We start from the raw sequence: 16,214 nt of genomic DNA on the forward strand, positions 1-16,214 counted from the left end.
CAAAATGCTGAAAAAAAATAATTGATGTGGCGAAAATTAACGGCCAGATGGATGAAAAAGCCGTTTAAGATGCGACGAAATCAAAGTGTTGTTACTTTGTAGTACAAATTATAAAATTTACAACAAATTTTGGATGATTTTGCAATAAAACAAATAACAAAAAACGACTTTTCTAACCTGTTCAAATCTCCAGCCCGATTTCGACCGGGGTTTTCGCCCGGAACGCTCCAGCCGTCAACTGTCATCCGGTGGACCGTTGGCCGAACCTTGCCGTCCGTCACTTCGCTTCGCTGCAAATGAATGTCGTTCGCCATTTTCGTTTCGAAACGCGAGAGAGCAAAAAATAAAAGCTACCCGTTTTGTCGGGAAAAAAAGGAAACGCGGGGCTTCCACACGGGGCTTGAAGTGAAAAGTGGCTGGCGAATTTGCGAACGCGAACGTGAACGTGAATCGATGTGATATCGGTACGGCGGGCCATCCAAGCCACGGTGTGTAGAATTGTTTCGCCTTTGCCCGTCGATTTGCGTGTTTTTTCGCGTAGTGGTGCAGCAGCAGCAGCAGTAGCACAGTATCATTCATCATCATCATCATCATCACCAACACCACCACTACCACCATCATCATTGGTGCCGTCGCAGCAGCAGCAGCAGCAAAAGAAAGCAACTGGCATCGAAAAGTGTATCCGTGAATTTATCCCTTTGCTGCAGGCACGCACCACCACCGTGTGTGTGTGTCTGTGTCCTTTTTGCCGTGCGTGAGGCAGCAGCTATGCTTGGTCGCTTTGTGGCGATGTGAAAAAAAGATGCTCGTTTTCTCCATCCGCTGTGGTGGTGTGGCAGCAGCAGCAACAACAGCAACAGCAGCAGCAGCAGTCACGCAGGTAGGAGTCACACATCGATGAAACGGGGGGAGGGAGGGAGCCTGGAGCTGTACATTTCCAGCCAGCGCCTGCTCTCGTCCGGCAGACAACGACGCGTCGTCGTACCCCGCTCGTCTCCGGTTCGCTCGCCCTCCAGCTTCCCTGCTGCGCGTCGTGAACGTCAGTGTGCGAGGAGAGCGGGGGGAAGGATCGGAAGGGAAACGGTGGCAGCGGCGTGAAACAGAGGAGGACGACGTGGTGGTTTGCAGCAAAGTGTCGGAAAAGCGTCAGTGAAACAGTGAGAAGAAGAAAAAAAAACAAGAACAGTGAAGGAGAAAGTGAGAACGTGTGGGAGTTTTCCCGTAAGCTTTTACCGAGCGGTGACAGGCATTTCGAAGGCAATATTTTGGTTCGCTGACCTCCCAACTCCCTCATCCCTTTCGGCTGGCGTGCGTGTGCGTGCATGTGTGTGTATGTGTGTGCGTGCGTGCGTGTATACAGTTCGGTGTTTTCGGGGTAGCAGCAGCCCTCTGGCGGTAGAATCCTTCGTCGGCTGGTGAAGCTGCATTGTGTATGTTGGTGACCTGCGACCCGCGACCATCGATGGGTTGCTACGATCTCTGTGAAGCTGTGAGGCTGCGTTGAACGGTTGGTGCCGTCAGTTTTCCGCTGGTTGCCACACAGTGGTTCCCAATCATCTGTTCCGTCGGGCGTCTGAGTGAGAAAAAGTAAAGAAAGGGAAAAAAATAATCCCGCTGGGATAGAGTTGTGTGCTCTGTGCTTGTGGGGAACAAAATTCCACATTCCCACTGAGGTGTCACCTGAGAACACCTCGTCGTGTGTGTGTGTGTGTGTGTGTGCTGTGGCTGGGGTCCACCGAACCTCACCGCCGATGTGTGGAAAGTGTGCGTGCGTCCGTGGTGCGTGGAATGTAGCAATTCCGTGGACATGTTGGTTTTATTTTTTGATACATTGTGCTCTTGTTGTGTGCTCACGGGGGCCGTTTTGTGGTCTCTCTTTATGTCACTTTCTTCGTGCGGACTGCTCTGTGTGCGTGGTTCTTGTGTATGTGTGCGCGAGAGGGAGAGAGAGTGTGTGTATGTTCATTTTAAAGTAAGGGAAAGATATTCACCAATTTCCACCATCCACTGTTGGCTGGGAAAGTAGGCTTCGGTTCCGTGCCAGACATGCCGTTGTGATGCACACGCACACAAACACACACGCGTACTCATCTATATGGACCAGGTGGTGGATTACAACAGGCAGACGGTCGAACGAACCACTTGTGTGTGCTGTTCGTTGCACAGGAACATCGATGTGTCCTGTAAAATCGGAAATTACTTTTTGTGGTTAATCAGTTACCTTCAGCTTTAGGGAGGAAAAAGTGGCAACTTTGCGCTTCGCTCATAATCTACTGATTTTTGCCAAATTGATGATGAATATCAGCGATCCAAAAAAACAGATGTAGTGATGATTGATTTGCTGGACGTGGTAAAGTGGTTGAAAAAAGTCCTTTTTGCTCATTGGTTTAATTTAATTGCCATTATTCCTATTCGAAATTATCGTTATAAGGGTGTAAGAAATTAGAAAATAGCGACGATTTGAACATTTTTCTGCTTTCAATTTAGCCGCTTGTTTTCTGTAAATCGAAGGAAAAAAGCCACTCGCTGCCCGAACAAAAGAATTACTTTCGCGCTGCCACACATTTTGACAGCTCTGCTCCCCCGTTTGACGCGCGCGTGGCCCAACCGCGGAGGCTTTTTCCGAGGGTTTCTTTGTTTTGGCCGTACCTCGTAGGGCTGCCGAAAGGGACGGGATTGCCATCATTTCCCGGACGGAGAAAATTCTCTCGTACCTCTCATTGAACCCACGGGAGGATAGTAGAGACGAGCGGATGAACGGAAATGCGCGCCCGAAGAAAACTGTAAATTTGTGCACCACCATTGATGTTGAGAGTGTAACAAGAGAAAGGGGTTCTGTGGAGGGTATGGTGGATGCTCCACAGGGGGAGGAGAAAGGTGGTTGGCTATTACTGGCCAGCTCGCTCTCGCGCCTGCACACAGTAACGGGCGGTGGTGTGCTATGCTCTTGTGATTAATTATTATGATTTGCCGTCCTTCCCGTACGTCAGTGTTAGTCGTCCCAGCATTTGCAGAGACTAAATAATGATGATGATGATGACGGCGATGATGGAAGCTGTGTAACTTGTTTACCCTTTTCTTCGCACGCGCCGCGAGAAAGAGAGCAGTGTAGCTGTCAAGATGCGTCTCCCGCTTGTGTTGCTGTTGCTAGTAGTATTATTTCCATCTGTTTCTCCTCGCTCTTTGCTTTGTGTATGTTGCTCACACACACACACACTGGTACATGCCGCTTCTTTCCGTGGGTTAGTGACACGAACGGGCGAGCTCGCGTGTTGAGTGTGTGCGTTGAGACGCTGTCCCCACACCCCCTTGGCGAATGAGGAAGTTTTTTAAATACCGACAGCACACACCATCAAAACGGTACATTGCAGACGGTTGGACGCGCGTTCATGTGTCTGCGTGTGTGTGTGTATGTTTGTCTACTGCATCTCTAAACGACGCGCGGAATCTTCCGTCTCGTGTGACGATGTGTGTGCGCGCGTGCGCGTGTGTGTGCGTGAGATGTGTACACATTCAAAACAAAACTCTCGGATAAAAACATTTTCCCGCGATCCAAGCAACACACCACCATCGGCCAGGAACTGTCTGACACACATCTGCACCCGGCGGCTACTGTTGTTATGTTTTTGGCTGCTAAAATTGGAGCAAATTTTGTGTTTGATGTTTGTGTACAATATTAATGTATTTATTGACTTACTCTGTACTTGTTTATTTTTTATTCTAAACTACAAAAATGTTGCTGACCGGAAGTTTTCAATTTCGTTTTAGGGACGGCACAACTGATTCTGAATATATCACTGAAAGCATCGAAAAACAAACCTAACTAAGCACAGTGTCCGTGGTTAAAGTGAAATCCGGTTGCTAGAACGTGTCCTGACCGGGACTAAACCTGTAGCCCTTCCGCGGGAAAGAAAGTGTGTGTGTGTGTTTACCAACACAGCATTATTTCACCGAACCACCCGCGCCCCTGTCACCACCCTCAGTAGCAATGAGCGATCGAGATGTTCCCAGCGTCCCGATTACCACACTCGCTGGTCTTACCAGCCTTTCGGACCGTGAGTAGCGCAGCACTGAGCAATTTTTTTGCACAAATAATGCACAACTAATATGCTTTTTTTTAAATGATTTTAGTGCTAAGCGAACTGCCCATCTCGGATTCGCTGTCCGTGTCGGCGTCGCTCAACCGGTCGCTGCTGTTCCATCCGCGTGTGGCCGAGGAGGCGAACAATCTGCTGGCGACGCGGGATGACGCCCTTACCGCCCAGCTCGTGACGGCCATCGAGCAGACCAACTCGGACAGCATCGAGCTGAAGGATCAGTACCCGCAACCGCCCGGCCCCGCCAATGGCGCACCGATCGATGGGCCGTCGCTGCTGCAGGCAATCCATGCCAGCCGGCCGAACGTTTTCAAGAGCCCCTACAACCCGCAGATACACCAAATGTTTAGCAGCGCCGTTGCGCTGGGGGCGGGCAATCAGCAGCAGCAGTTGGTGGCGCAGCAGCAGCAGAAAATAAGTAAGTGTTCGCTAGCCTAGCAAGTACGGTTACCGGTCAAAACACCTCACTAATCCTTAGAGATTTCATTACATTTGGACATGAGCTGTACGTCAGCGGCATGAAATTCAGCCAAAAGTTTGGTTTAATATTTATAAACGTAACAGCAAAGTCGAAGCCCGTATTAAACTCCTAAAACATTATTAATCTCCATCCCCAATCCCCCAAGTAACTAATTCTCAGGTAAATTTTGCACACGGTTACCGTTTGTGGAATGTTTGTAAAGCAAATTTATGAATGACTAATTATTGTTGTTGCTGAACTGTTGCGGTAATAACTGAACTGTGCTGTATTAACACAATTCACACAAAAGGAACACATCTGTTGCACCTAGTCGACTGGTTGGTTCATATTCCAAACGAAATAGACTACTAACATGTATTATACTTAGAGGTAGCGTTGAAGAAAGCAGTAAATTGTACATAAATCCTAGACACACATTGATGCCTAAAACACCGCACTGTACATACTATGGCGCCAATTAGATTTTAATTCCATTTTAATTTAACCTTCCCGGTCTTGATTGTAATGGCACTTTTAATTGCTGAATTAATTTGTTTCATTATTTTTCATTTTTGCTTTATTCTTTTCGTATAATTTTCGATTGTTCTTGCGCCACGCGTGTGTGTGTGTGCGTGCAGCCCCCACATCACAGACACAGTTTTACAACCTTCCCAACGAAAGCTTTACCAACTTGGGACAGTCACAGCAGGTGTATACGAATCAGACACAAATACCAATCGAGCAGTTGCAATCGGTGTTTCAAGCGCAGCACGATATGCAGCAGGTGCAGCAGCTACACCTCGCACAACAGACTGTTCAACCCCTGCAGCAGCAGCTATTGCCGCAACAAGCTCAGCTACTGCAGCAACAGCAGCAGCAGCAGCAACAGTTTCAGTTTAATGATCCAAATCAGATACGCGGTCAGCAGCAAAATGTGCTGGGCAATTCCTTTCCCACCCTTGCGTCTCAAACGCCAGCCTCGGCGGTGATGCTTGGCCAGCAATCGATTGGCACAGCGCTTCATCAGCAGGTGATTAATATACAAAATGTTCCGTATTCGTCCAATTCTGCAGAGAATAGCCAACTGCAGCAGCAGCAGCAACAACTCTTCCAACAGCAGCAGCAGCAGCAGCAACAACAGCACAATCAAAATGTGATCGTTTCTCACACATCCAACACTGTGCAGGGGCAACCGCTTTCGGCACTAGATCCACATCAGAGTGTGATCCAACAGTCCGGGTCGTACGCAGCTGCAGTCCATCCTACTGGATCGCCGGCGGTAGTTTCAGCACCTACCAACAATCAGGCGGTGCTACAACAGACGACAATGCTACAACAAAATCACTTAATCCCACAGCAACAGGTACGTAGGAAGGCGGAACAGTGCCTCTGGCTGGAACATCGTTGAACGCTCCCTTATTATGCCTTCTCTTCTCTTTGCAGCATTCAAATGTGATAAATCAAACGAATAATAATATACACAGTGCCTCAGCCCAACAGCACCAATATCCGCAGCAGCAGCAAATGCAAAACCACACCGTATTGCCGCAGGGGCAGCAGTTATTGCAATCTCAACAGCAGCAGCTGCATCAGCAATCTCATCTGAACAACGGCAGTACGGCCGGGGTCGTTTCTGCTGGCATGAATCATCAACAAGCACTGTACCAGCAGCAAACGACTGTGCCACAGCAGCAACAGCAGCAGCAATTCAGCACTGCAAGCAATCTTGCCAAACTGCCCGAAACGGCACCGCGGAACAATGAGTACTTGCAGCAGCAGCAGAGTAAAAACCTGGACGCACGAGGGCGACCATCCCCGGCGCAGGGCAGCACGGCCCCGGACACGGTGAGCACTGCCACTTCGCTGAACATGCAGCAGCATCAGGGCGGCGCTATGAAGGGTCCACAACAGGCGCAGACTGGCGCCAGTGCGCACCGCTACCCAACGCCACTGATGGGCCCGAACAAACCGAGACCACCGGGGGCTGGTGGTGGCGGCACTGCTGCTCAGCAACCGACCGCTGCCGCCCCAGTCATACGCCCGATCGGTGTGAGTGGTGCGCTAATCAGCAGTGCGTCCACCGTTGCCGTGAGCCGTCCTGCCGGTGCGCAGCATCCTGCGCAGGCGCCTCAATCGGGCCCAAGCAGCAGCGGAAGTACTTCCAGCAGTGCCCAGAACAAGCCCGCCGGACCTGCCGCCAAACCCCAGATCGATCGGAAGCTGCTGCACCGGCTCATACCCATGGCCGAGGTGGAGTCGCTGAAGCTGCCCAAGCTGTCCGTCAAGCTCGAGCGGCTGACCGAGCGGCAGGTTGCCCTGCTGCAGGAGGATCTGAAAAAGTTCATGCAGGAGGAGCCCAAGCTGGCCGCCCGGATGGGGCTGGAGAAGAAGACGTACGATCAGATATTCAGCAAGATGAAGGAGGAATCGCGGGGGACGTGGGCGTTGAAGCGCAAGGCACAGGAGCGGGCGGACGAAAACCCGGAGGACTATCTGAGCAAACCGAAGGTGCGGCGGGTGGAACGGCCCGCCGCACCGGTGGTGAAGAAGCTCAGCAAGGAGGAGCTGATGGCCACCAACACCTATCAGCGGTTCGTGTCGCTGATGAACAAAATTTTCGACCAGCTAGACGAAACGGAAACGCCCACGATGGAGGAGGGGGACGAGCAGTACGAGTGCATTTCGACCGGGCTGCTGAACAGCATCAGTGCGGAGGCGGCGAAGCTGAAGGTGCGGAACGCGATCGATGCGATACCGGAGAACAAGCTCACGCTGCTGATATCGTACGCGATGCGGTCGATCCATTCGGCGAAGAATCTGAGCGGCTCGGAGCTGCAGGACGATCTGGTCGGGGATGAGTGCATCGAGAAGATACTGAACGCGGTCGAGGCGGCCCTGCTCGTCTGCTGTCTGTACACGAGCAAGAGCACCAAGTTCCTGCAGGAGGACAACATCGATGCCATCATCAAGTTTGTGCAGTTTCAGCTGCGCGAGACGATCTTCCCCTCGTACGATCCGGTGTACTCGGTGGAAACGAAGCGCAAGGGTGGCGATAACAACAAAAAGAAGAAAACGGCCACCTACCAGCAGAAGGGCATCTCGATGCTGTACACGAAAACGGTCGAGCTGTCGAAGCAGCTGGTGACGATGTTCGAGCTGTTTCACTTCGTCGACACGATCGTGATACACGCGTCCTCGCTCGGGGTGGAACCGTTCTTCGTGGACAACATCGAAACGCTGCAGTTCGTGTGTCTCGATCTGGTGACGACGATATTCCAGAACGAGAAGTATCAGCACCACCGGCGCAACATCGTGTCGGACATACTGACCTCGTTCGATCGGTTGCCCCACTCGAAGCGCAACCTGCGGCCGTACAAGCTGGTGAACAACGGGGGCAACATACAGATGATGACGGCGCTCGTGCTGCAGCTGATTCAGTCGTCCGTCATCCTGCCGGACACGCTCAGCCCGGACGGGGGCGGTGGGGCCGGTGGCAAACATCGGCCCCCGAACAGTGCGAACAGTGCGGACGTGCCGATGGGCGGCGGTAGCACCAAAAGCACGGACCTGTTCATCTACAGCAAGTACAACACGGCACTGAGCATTGGCGGGAACTTTCTCACCACCTTTCTCGACAAATGCAAAAGCCGCTCGAACGAAACCGATTTCCGTCCACTGTTCGAGAACTTTATCCACGATCTGCTGACGACGGTGAACAAGCCGGAGTGGCCGGCGGCCGAGCTGCTGCTCAGCCTGCTCGGCACGATGCTGGTGAAGAAGATGTCGGACAAGGGCGTGGAGCAGTCGATCCGGGTGGTGTCGCTCGAGTATCTCGGCATCGTGGCGGCCCGGCTGCGCAAGGATACGGTCGAGTCGCGCTGCAAGGTGAAAACGATGGACACGCTGATCCGGTACATCAAGATCGAGCAGGAGAAGGAGGGCGACGAGCCGCTGCACAACAGCAAGTTCCAGCTGGACGAGGAGGAGGAGCGGACCGAGTTTTTGCAGAAGATTCTGCTCGACTTTCTCGCGGTGAACGCGCACGAGGGCAACGTGGTGTGGAACCATGCGCGCCACTTTTACATCACCCAGTGGTACCGGGACATGATGCAGCGCACCAAGAAGGTGGCAGAGGGTGAGAAGGGCTACGCGTCGCGGAAAAAGGCCGGCAGCAGTGGTGCCGGTGGTGGGAAGAAGCGGAAAAAGTACCAGAGCGACTCGGACGGCTCAGACGGGGCGGGGGACGATTCGGACGGCGAGGAGGGGCACATGCGCGACGGCCAGGTCGATCAGGAGCTGAACAGTGAAATCTTCCGAATGCTGGACACTCGGAAGCAGTACTACCTGAGCCAGATAGGGCCGTACGGGCGGAGCGGCGGAGGTGGTGGCCGGTCGGGCGGTAGCGTTCCGGCCGCCGGCGGCAACTACGAGATTAAAACGTACATCGACTACAGCAACGCGAACCTGATTGCGCAGTATCTGGCGAGCAAGCGGTCCTTCTCGCAAAGCTATGACAAGTATCTGCAGAAGATCATTCTCGTCGTGCGGGAACCGGTCGTGGCGATACGGACGCGGGCGATGAAGTGTCTCGCCAACATCGTCGAGGTGGACCAGCTCGTGCTCGCCCGGAAGGACATGCAGATGGGCGTGCAGCAGAAGCTGCTCGATACGGCCATCTCGGTGCGGGAGGCGGCAGTCGATCTGGTCGGCAAGTACATCCTTTCCGATCCGGAACTGATCGATCAGTATTACGAAATGATATCGCAACGAATATTGGTAAGTTGGCGGCGGTGTGCAGTGATGGCGTTTGTTTTACCATCTTTTCTCTGTCTTTTTCAAAGGATACGGGCGTTTCGGTGCGAAAACGGGTAATCAAAATCCTTCGAGACATCTGCATCGAGTATCCGGCGCACGAGAAGATACCGGACATCTGCGTCAAAATGATCCGGAGGGTGAACGACGAGGAAGGAATCCAGAAGTTAGTCATGGACGTGTTCATGACGATGTGGTTTACGCCGTGCAATGATAATGATAAGGTATGGTTAAAAACAAACGGCTCACTTCTTCTTCTTCTTTTGGCACAACAACCGCCGGTCAAAAGTCTTGTCTATACAGTACATACATACAAAGTCAAAGTCAAAGTCCAACGTATTAGGACGGGTCCATTCACGGATTGAACTCATAACGGGCTTGTTATTAAGTCACACGAGTTGACGACTGTACCACCAGGAACGGTTCATTTACTCCCGCAGAAAACTAATAAATAGCATATTTTTCGTTGCAGGCTGCGATGGATAGAAAGATTACGCAGATTATAGACGTCGTCTGTTCGTCACACGAAACGGGGACGCAAGGTTTCGATGCATTACTGAAAACGGTATGCTCCATACGGTCGCTTAATCAGTCTTATACATTACAATCGCAATTTCTCCTCTCCCTTTTAGATATTTGAGCCGAAAGAGAGCAAAGATGATAACAAAAAGCTGAAGAAAGAGATTCCCAAAACGTTGATCAAAGCCTGCCAGCAGATTGTGGACGGTTTAGTGGACGCTACGATGCGGCTGGAAGGGGCGGAAAACACGCGGCTGGTAGGCTGCATCACGGCGTTGCATCTGTTCGCCAAGATACAGCCCCAGCTGCTGGTCAACCATGCGATGTCGCTCGAACCGTATCTGAACATGCGCTGCCAGAACCAGATCATTTCGAAATTCATCAGTTCGATCGCGGAAATATTGGAACAGGTAGGTGGAACGCGGTGATGAAAAGCACTAAACGTCTTACTAATAATGCATAACGCATCGATTCGTGTTTTGAAGGTCGTTCCACTAATGGACCATCCGAGCGAAGTGTTCCTAGCCGATCTAGAGTCCCATCTGATGATGCTGATCGTCACGCAAAGCCGTACCATCGTGTTGAGTTGCGTTTCCTGCCTATCGACGGTTGTAAACAAAATCACCAAGAACTACAAACTCATCCGGGATTGTTTTTCAAAGTATGTTACTAGCGGGCGCGATGGTCTTGTTCTGTTTATTAACGAAATGTTTTCTTTTTCCCTGCCGCAAACTAGACTGTACTATAAGGGTCTCGTATGCATCAAGGACAAGCTAGTGTCCGACCCTTCGATACCCATCGAGCAGTACTTTCGGCCGCAGTTTCGGCGCAGCATTTTTACGGTTGGGTTGATAATGCGCTACTTTGACTTCCAGCAGCCCGAAGTGTACGGTGCACCAAAGCCCGGCGAAGATTCCTCCAATCAAGGTAATTTGCCCCGCCCAAGCTGCTTTCCTCTTCTGGTTTTGCTAATATTCTTGGTGTATGTTTGCATTGCAGGCTCAACCCTACCAGCGAACATATGCGAGGACGTGTTTGCGACGTTGGCATTTTTCCTTTCCTGCGATCATAGCGAAATCTGCAAGGAAGCGCTGACGTCCATGGGCAACTTTTGCGTGAAAAACTACGAATATCTGATGAAGGTCGAGCTGCGGGACTACTACAACTATCTGCTCACGCAGGACAAGGTACTGACGGACATGAAGATCACGGTGCTGAAAAACATTCTCATGTATCTGACGGAGGAGGAAAACCAGATGGTGCGGAAGGACAAAGAATGTAAGTGGCGAGGCGCAAATAGTGATTTGCGAGAAGTATTGAGCAACCCCGTTACCTTCTCCTTCCACACACAGGGTCGAAACAATCGAAAACGGAAGATCTGAAGGAAATGGGCGACGTGTCGTCTGGCATGGCGAGCCGTGTGATACAGATTTACCTGAAGGAGATACTGCGCAGCTTTCTGCACCGGGACTACGGGGTGCGGAGCTGGGCGATGCGGGTCATCGAGGTAGTCCTGCGGCAAGGTTTGGTCCATCCAGTACAAATAGTTCCTTATCTTATATGCTTAAGTACAGACCCGGAGAAAGAGGTATGTTTGTGCGCGCATTTTACACCAATGCCACTGCGTTTCGAAGTAACAAAATGGACACTTCACGGGGCTTATCTTCTACTTGTAGGTGGCACACAGTGCGGACAGGCATTTGCAGGAGATCGACAAGCAGTACCCTGGCTTTGTAAATATGAAATCGAACGCCGGCATGCAGCTGTCGTACGAGCTGCAGGAGCTGTTGCAGCGGCGAGACGAGAGCAGCCTCGTGCGGGGCTACCGGATAAAGGATCCGCAGGAACCGCCGTCGGCGATGAACGGATTCCTGTACACGCTGCTGCGCGGCACCAAACCGCAGCGCCGTGCCCTTATCCACTCCATCACGAAGCAGTTCGACGATGGCAAGATCAGTCTGCGGCAGATGCTGTACCTTGCGGACAATCTGGCCTACTTCCCGTACGTGGTGCAGGATGAGCCGCTGTTCATCATTCATCACATCGACGTGCTCATCTCGGTGACCGGCACCAACCTGTTGGCGACGTTCCGCGAAGGGCTGAAGCCGCTGCCGGGCACTGAGGGCAATGCCGACCCGACTGGTGAGTTGTAGCAGTGGTGGTGCAATTCGCGTTTGTCCAAAATTCTTACATATTTTGCTTTACTTTTCGACTCCACAGCACAAAACCCCCTCGAAGATGATGACGATGACGACCAGGAAGCGATCTTAACCCGGTTGCCGGACGATACTTCCGATTTGGAAAACTGTATCCGGTCGGCGCAGGGTTGCATGCTTCTGCTAATACTCAAGCAACATCTAAAAGATATTTACGGCATCACCGATAGGTAAGGGAAAGCGGTCATCCAGCGACAATCGATCAGTTTTGTAAATGAACTCTGTTTCTACATCTTGTAGCAAAATATCACGGTACTCACCGTCCGAGTCTGGCAAGATCTACGACAAAGCGATGCAGCGAAGATCCAACTCGCTGTTCGATCCGAAGGCAACGATAACGCTGCTGAAGGAAAACCGGGCCACCGCTGGAGCACAGACCGAAAAGGAACGAATCGAGCTGGTGCAACGATACTTGGACGTAAGTTGTTGGCGCTTGCTGTACGCCACAGTAGATTTATGGTTTTAATATTGTGTGGTTGTTCCCTTTTTCCAGTTCAAACAGCTGATGCTGAAGCTCGATCCGGACGACCCGGACCTGCTGGATGAGGACGAAAAACCCAACTCGGTCGCCGGGACTCCCGTGAAGCAAACTCCCGCCGCATCAGCATCCGGCCATCATCATCATCATTCGATGGCTTCCCAGCAGCATAATCACACCGCAGACGGAACAAGCAATAACGTTCACGTGAACAACGTGAACAGCACCACCACCACCCCCGGCATGATGCCGGTTTCGCAACAGAATGTGAGTGTTTGAACGTGAATGAAGATGGAGAGGAAGAGCGGATGATGGTTGTCGTTGTGGGCGGTGGGCAGTAATTTCTCTAACACAAACCTGTTGTACGTGCCATTTTGCAAAAAAAAAAAATCAACCTTGTAGGATTACAGCAATCGGTCGGCGGCGAACCACGGTGGTGCTGCGGTCGTCGGTAGTGCAGCAAAGACACCGAAGCCTTCATCTAACCGGCAGCAGGCGGCACCGGCATCGACGCGCAAATCGGCCGTTTCTTCGCGCAGCGCTAAGAAGAAGAAACGGCGAATTTCCAGCTCGGAAGAGGAGGAAAGCGATGCCAGCGATGGTGATTACGATTAAGAGCGCGTACTCATCGAGCGGATCATCACCCCTCATTACAGCAGCAGCACCACCACCACCATCATCATCATCACAACCCTTGTATCAACCAAACCAACTGCTACGGACCACACACTATTTACGGAGTGATCTTCCTCTAACCCACTGCGTCTGTTACCAACTGGTCGGATTTTGTCGCAATCCTTAGAAGTACCTCACACGCATTGGCATTGCGAGGAGATTCACTTTCGCTAGGTCCAGCGTTTTGTCGGGCCAAAGGGATTACTGAGCACTGGTTTACTGTGGTGTGCATTATAAGTAGGGAATTTCTTTTTCCAACAGCTCTTTGCCGCAAACCGAGCAACATTGCAGTTAAATATTAGAATGTATCCTTTCTTCATCCGCTCTATCGACCATTAGTTTCGTTTTTGTGTGCTGTTTTGTTATTTATTAGTTTGAGTAAAGCAGCTTTCCATAACCTTAGTACTGATCGCGCATTCCTGATCCGTTCAAGTAGCTCCATGCAAGGGAAAATGCACACAATCCTCTATCAAATAGTAACGAATAACTGATTGCATTTTCTTTCCACATCTTTCCTCTTTCCTCTTGCTATATCGCGTATTATTGTAACTTTGTCCTTTGTTGCTTTGTGTCAAACAGTTCATTGTGTCCTTGTGGTTGGTATGTGTGCGTGTGTGTGTGTTTTAAGTTATATGTTCGTGCGTGCAAACGGAGATAATGCAAGTCAGCAATCGAAATGAATGGTTGTTTAACACGAAATTGAAATCATACAACAAAACGCCCTTACTTAATTTATCCGCGCAAACAAAAACATAACACGTGGGAACTTCCTAGCTGTGAAACCATTGAAACAAAAAAACAGAAACAGTAGTAATTTTTGAAAGGAGAAGCAGAGGCACGCAAATATAGAGAAAACCGAAAACAAAATACAATTATTACCCCAAGATTCTTCCCTTTCTCTCTCTCTCGCTCAAGCAGCCCCTTACACACAAAAAGAAAAGCGATAGAAAGAGGAGGAAGGGAGAAAGAGATACGCCTTCCCGTTGCATGGGAAGTGCAGGCAGGAATAGGCAGAAGCAGAGATAATTTTTTAAAAGTTTATCGAAATATTTATGAACTGTTTGGAAGATTTGCTAGAAAACGAAACGAAAACACTTTGGCAAAATCGTTAGATGTGTGTGTGTGTGTGTGTGCGCGTATGAGAGAGATAGAGAGTGTGTGTGTGGTTGTGTATGTGTGTGTGTGGGAAAGATATTTAGAACGCATTGGAGAGGACAGAGGTGTAGCACACGTGTTGCAACTGTGCATTCAAAACACGTGTTGGAGAAGAGCATAGAAGAGATATTAATTTATATTACCGAAAAAAAATAAGAAAAAAAAAACAAATTCAAAAAACGAAACGTGAGCAGCGAACCTGGGTGCGAGAACAATTTAAAAGATAAAGAAATCGTAAACGAAAGACTTTTCGGGCGGGAAATGGGATTACACTAAAAAAACGACTGGAGGAGGAGGAGCAGGGTACAGATGTAGGCGTCGTGTGCGCAGTTGGAAATATAGCGAGAGAGCGGGGAGAGAGAGAAGGGAAGGGACAAACGTTGTGTGCCAGGGGTATGCAAACAATGTTTTGTAACATATATTTAAACTCCAGATCGTATTCGCGTCTATTACTGAATGAAGTTCTTTCGTTGCGTACGAGCAATGAAATGGTAGCAGTAACAAACAAAGCGCTATAAAGGCACACCACACAAACGGCGGGCACTCGCAGGACATACGGCAAACGGTTATAGAACGCGTACTACAATAGAGACGCAACACTTAAACGTCCCCAGTCACGCAAATAATTGTAAAAAAACAGCAAAAAATCACATGTTAATGCCGACGGTTCTCTGGGGTGTGGGCGGTTTGGGAGCTGCTGCGGCTTGGCAAGAAGGCTCTCACGCCGTGGAAATGGGTAAAGGAAAGTAAAGCAATCGCGTGATGTCCATGTAGCTGTAGTTATTAAAGTATAGCAACTGTAAATAGTAAATTCGTAGGATTCGTTTGGTCTTCTGATCTTCTGCTGCTAGGGCGCCGGGGGTTAAGGAGGTAACAATAGTTGTGTATCGGACAAAGGACTGAAGTAATTGCAATGCATGCGAGTGCAGAAGGGAAGCAGCTAATAGAAGCAAGGAAGATGAAAGACACACACACATACAAACGCGCGAGCGTGCGGCATCTTCCGATACATTCGCATTCGTGTACGTGTAGTAATTTTAAAACAAATATTTAATGCAACACACAGGCAATGGAGGAGTGGTGGTAGAATTAACATACGTAGTATATCCTAAAACCCATAGAAAGCGCCCGCAGATGAGAGTGTAGCGTTAAGAGCAAGGAAAAGGGGGCAGGAAGCGGTCGCATTATTCGATTTGTGTAGGTAAAAGTAAGCAGACAGGAGCACACACACACGAGTAACACACACAAAACCCCCCTCGAAAGAATAATGGAAGATTTGAGGGAGAGTATTACCGCTTTGAAAACGGGGGCGAAAATAGTAGACAAGATTGAAATTCGGAAGTAAAAGGACTAGTGTGTGTGTGTTTGTACGTGTGTATAATGTTTGCGTTTGGTATGATGTGTGCGCATTTACTGATTAAGTAGGAACAGAGACGAAGTTTCGGAAACAAAACCTAAGCACGCGACCGCTCGCCCACTGTGTAGTGTGTGAGAAGATTGCTGTGGAGGTTAGCGGTTTGTGTTTCGTGTAAATATTTGAACAGCTGGCAATGATGGAGCCGATGCGAAATGATTTGCAATCGAGGAGGAAGGAATCAGTTGGAGTTTAATTAGAAGACGATTTAAAAATACAAAAACAAAACCACGAAACCATCGAGAAAGCAAATATATTTTCTCGTGCGAAAAGTACAACATGTGTGTGTGTGTGTGTGTTTTTTGTTTTGTTTTTTTTTCGAGAAAATAGCTTTCATTCCAAAGTTTGTATAATAAATAAACAATCTTTCATTTAACGATTCTGTCCG

At 49.9% G+C, this 16,214-nt stretch overlaps 1 protein-coding gene and 1 long non-coding RNA gene across 2 annotated transcripts; one reads left to right on the top strand and one right to left on the bottom strand.

The window, feature by feature from the left end:
• The first annotated feature begins 260 nt into the window (after positions 1-260).
• Positions 261-16,104, top strand: LOC1280257 (nipped-B protein). Its single transcript, XM_061654607.1, has 17 exons — positions 261-880; positions 3,769-4,055; positions 4,132-4,515; positions 5,196-5,920; positions 6,001-9,333; positions 9,399-9,593; positions 9,842-9,934; positions 10,002-10,298; positions 10,374-10,549; positions 10,625-10,815; positions 10,888-11,166; positions 11,241-11,476; positions 11,565-12,030; positions 12,109-12,274; positions 12,345-12,522; positions 12,598-12,849; positions 12,985-16,104. Exons 2-17 carry the CDS (start codon positions 3,989-3,991, stop codon positions 13,195-13,197), a joined length of 7,251 nt encoding a protein of 2,416 aa, XP_061510591.1. The 5' UTR covers positions 261-880; positions 3,769-3,988; the 3' UTR covers positions 13,198-16,104.
• Positions 880-2,113, bottom strand: LOC133392822 (uncharacterized). The gene is made up of 3 exons (XR_009765818.1): positions 1,992-2,113; positions 1,234-1,573; positions 880-1,024 (listed from the first exon to the last, which is right to left on the bottom strand). It is a non-coding gene; the product is annotated as an uncharacterized LOC133392822 (long non-coding RNA).
• Positions 16,105-16,214: the final 110 nt, after the last annotated feature.

Source organism: Anopheles gambiae, chromosome 3, assembly GCF_943734735.2.
Source record: "Anopheles gambiae chromosome 3, idAnoGambNW_F1_1, whole genome shotgun sequence".
Classification (NCBI taxonomy): Eukaryota; Metazoa; Arthropoda; class Insecta; order Diptera; family Culicidae; genus Anopheles; species Anopheles gambiae.

What these genes read in the sequence shown, in the direction of transcription:
- LOC1280257 (XM_061654607.1), top strand. Translation starts at nt 3,989, where the DNA reads ATGAGCGATCGAGATGTTCCCAGCGTCCCGATTACCACACTCGCTGGT. An exon ending in GGTGCGGAAGGACAAAGAAT is followed by an intron (nt 11,167 to 11,240) that starts GTAAGTGGCGAG and finishes TTCCACACACAG; the next exon opens with GGTCGAAACAATCGAAAACG. An exon ending in GTACAGACCCGGAGAAAGAG is followed by an intron (nt 11,477 to 11,564) that starts GTATGTTTGTGC and finishes TTCTACTTGTAG; the next exon opens with GTGGCACACAGTGCGGACAG.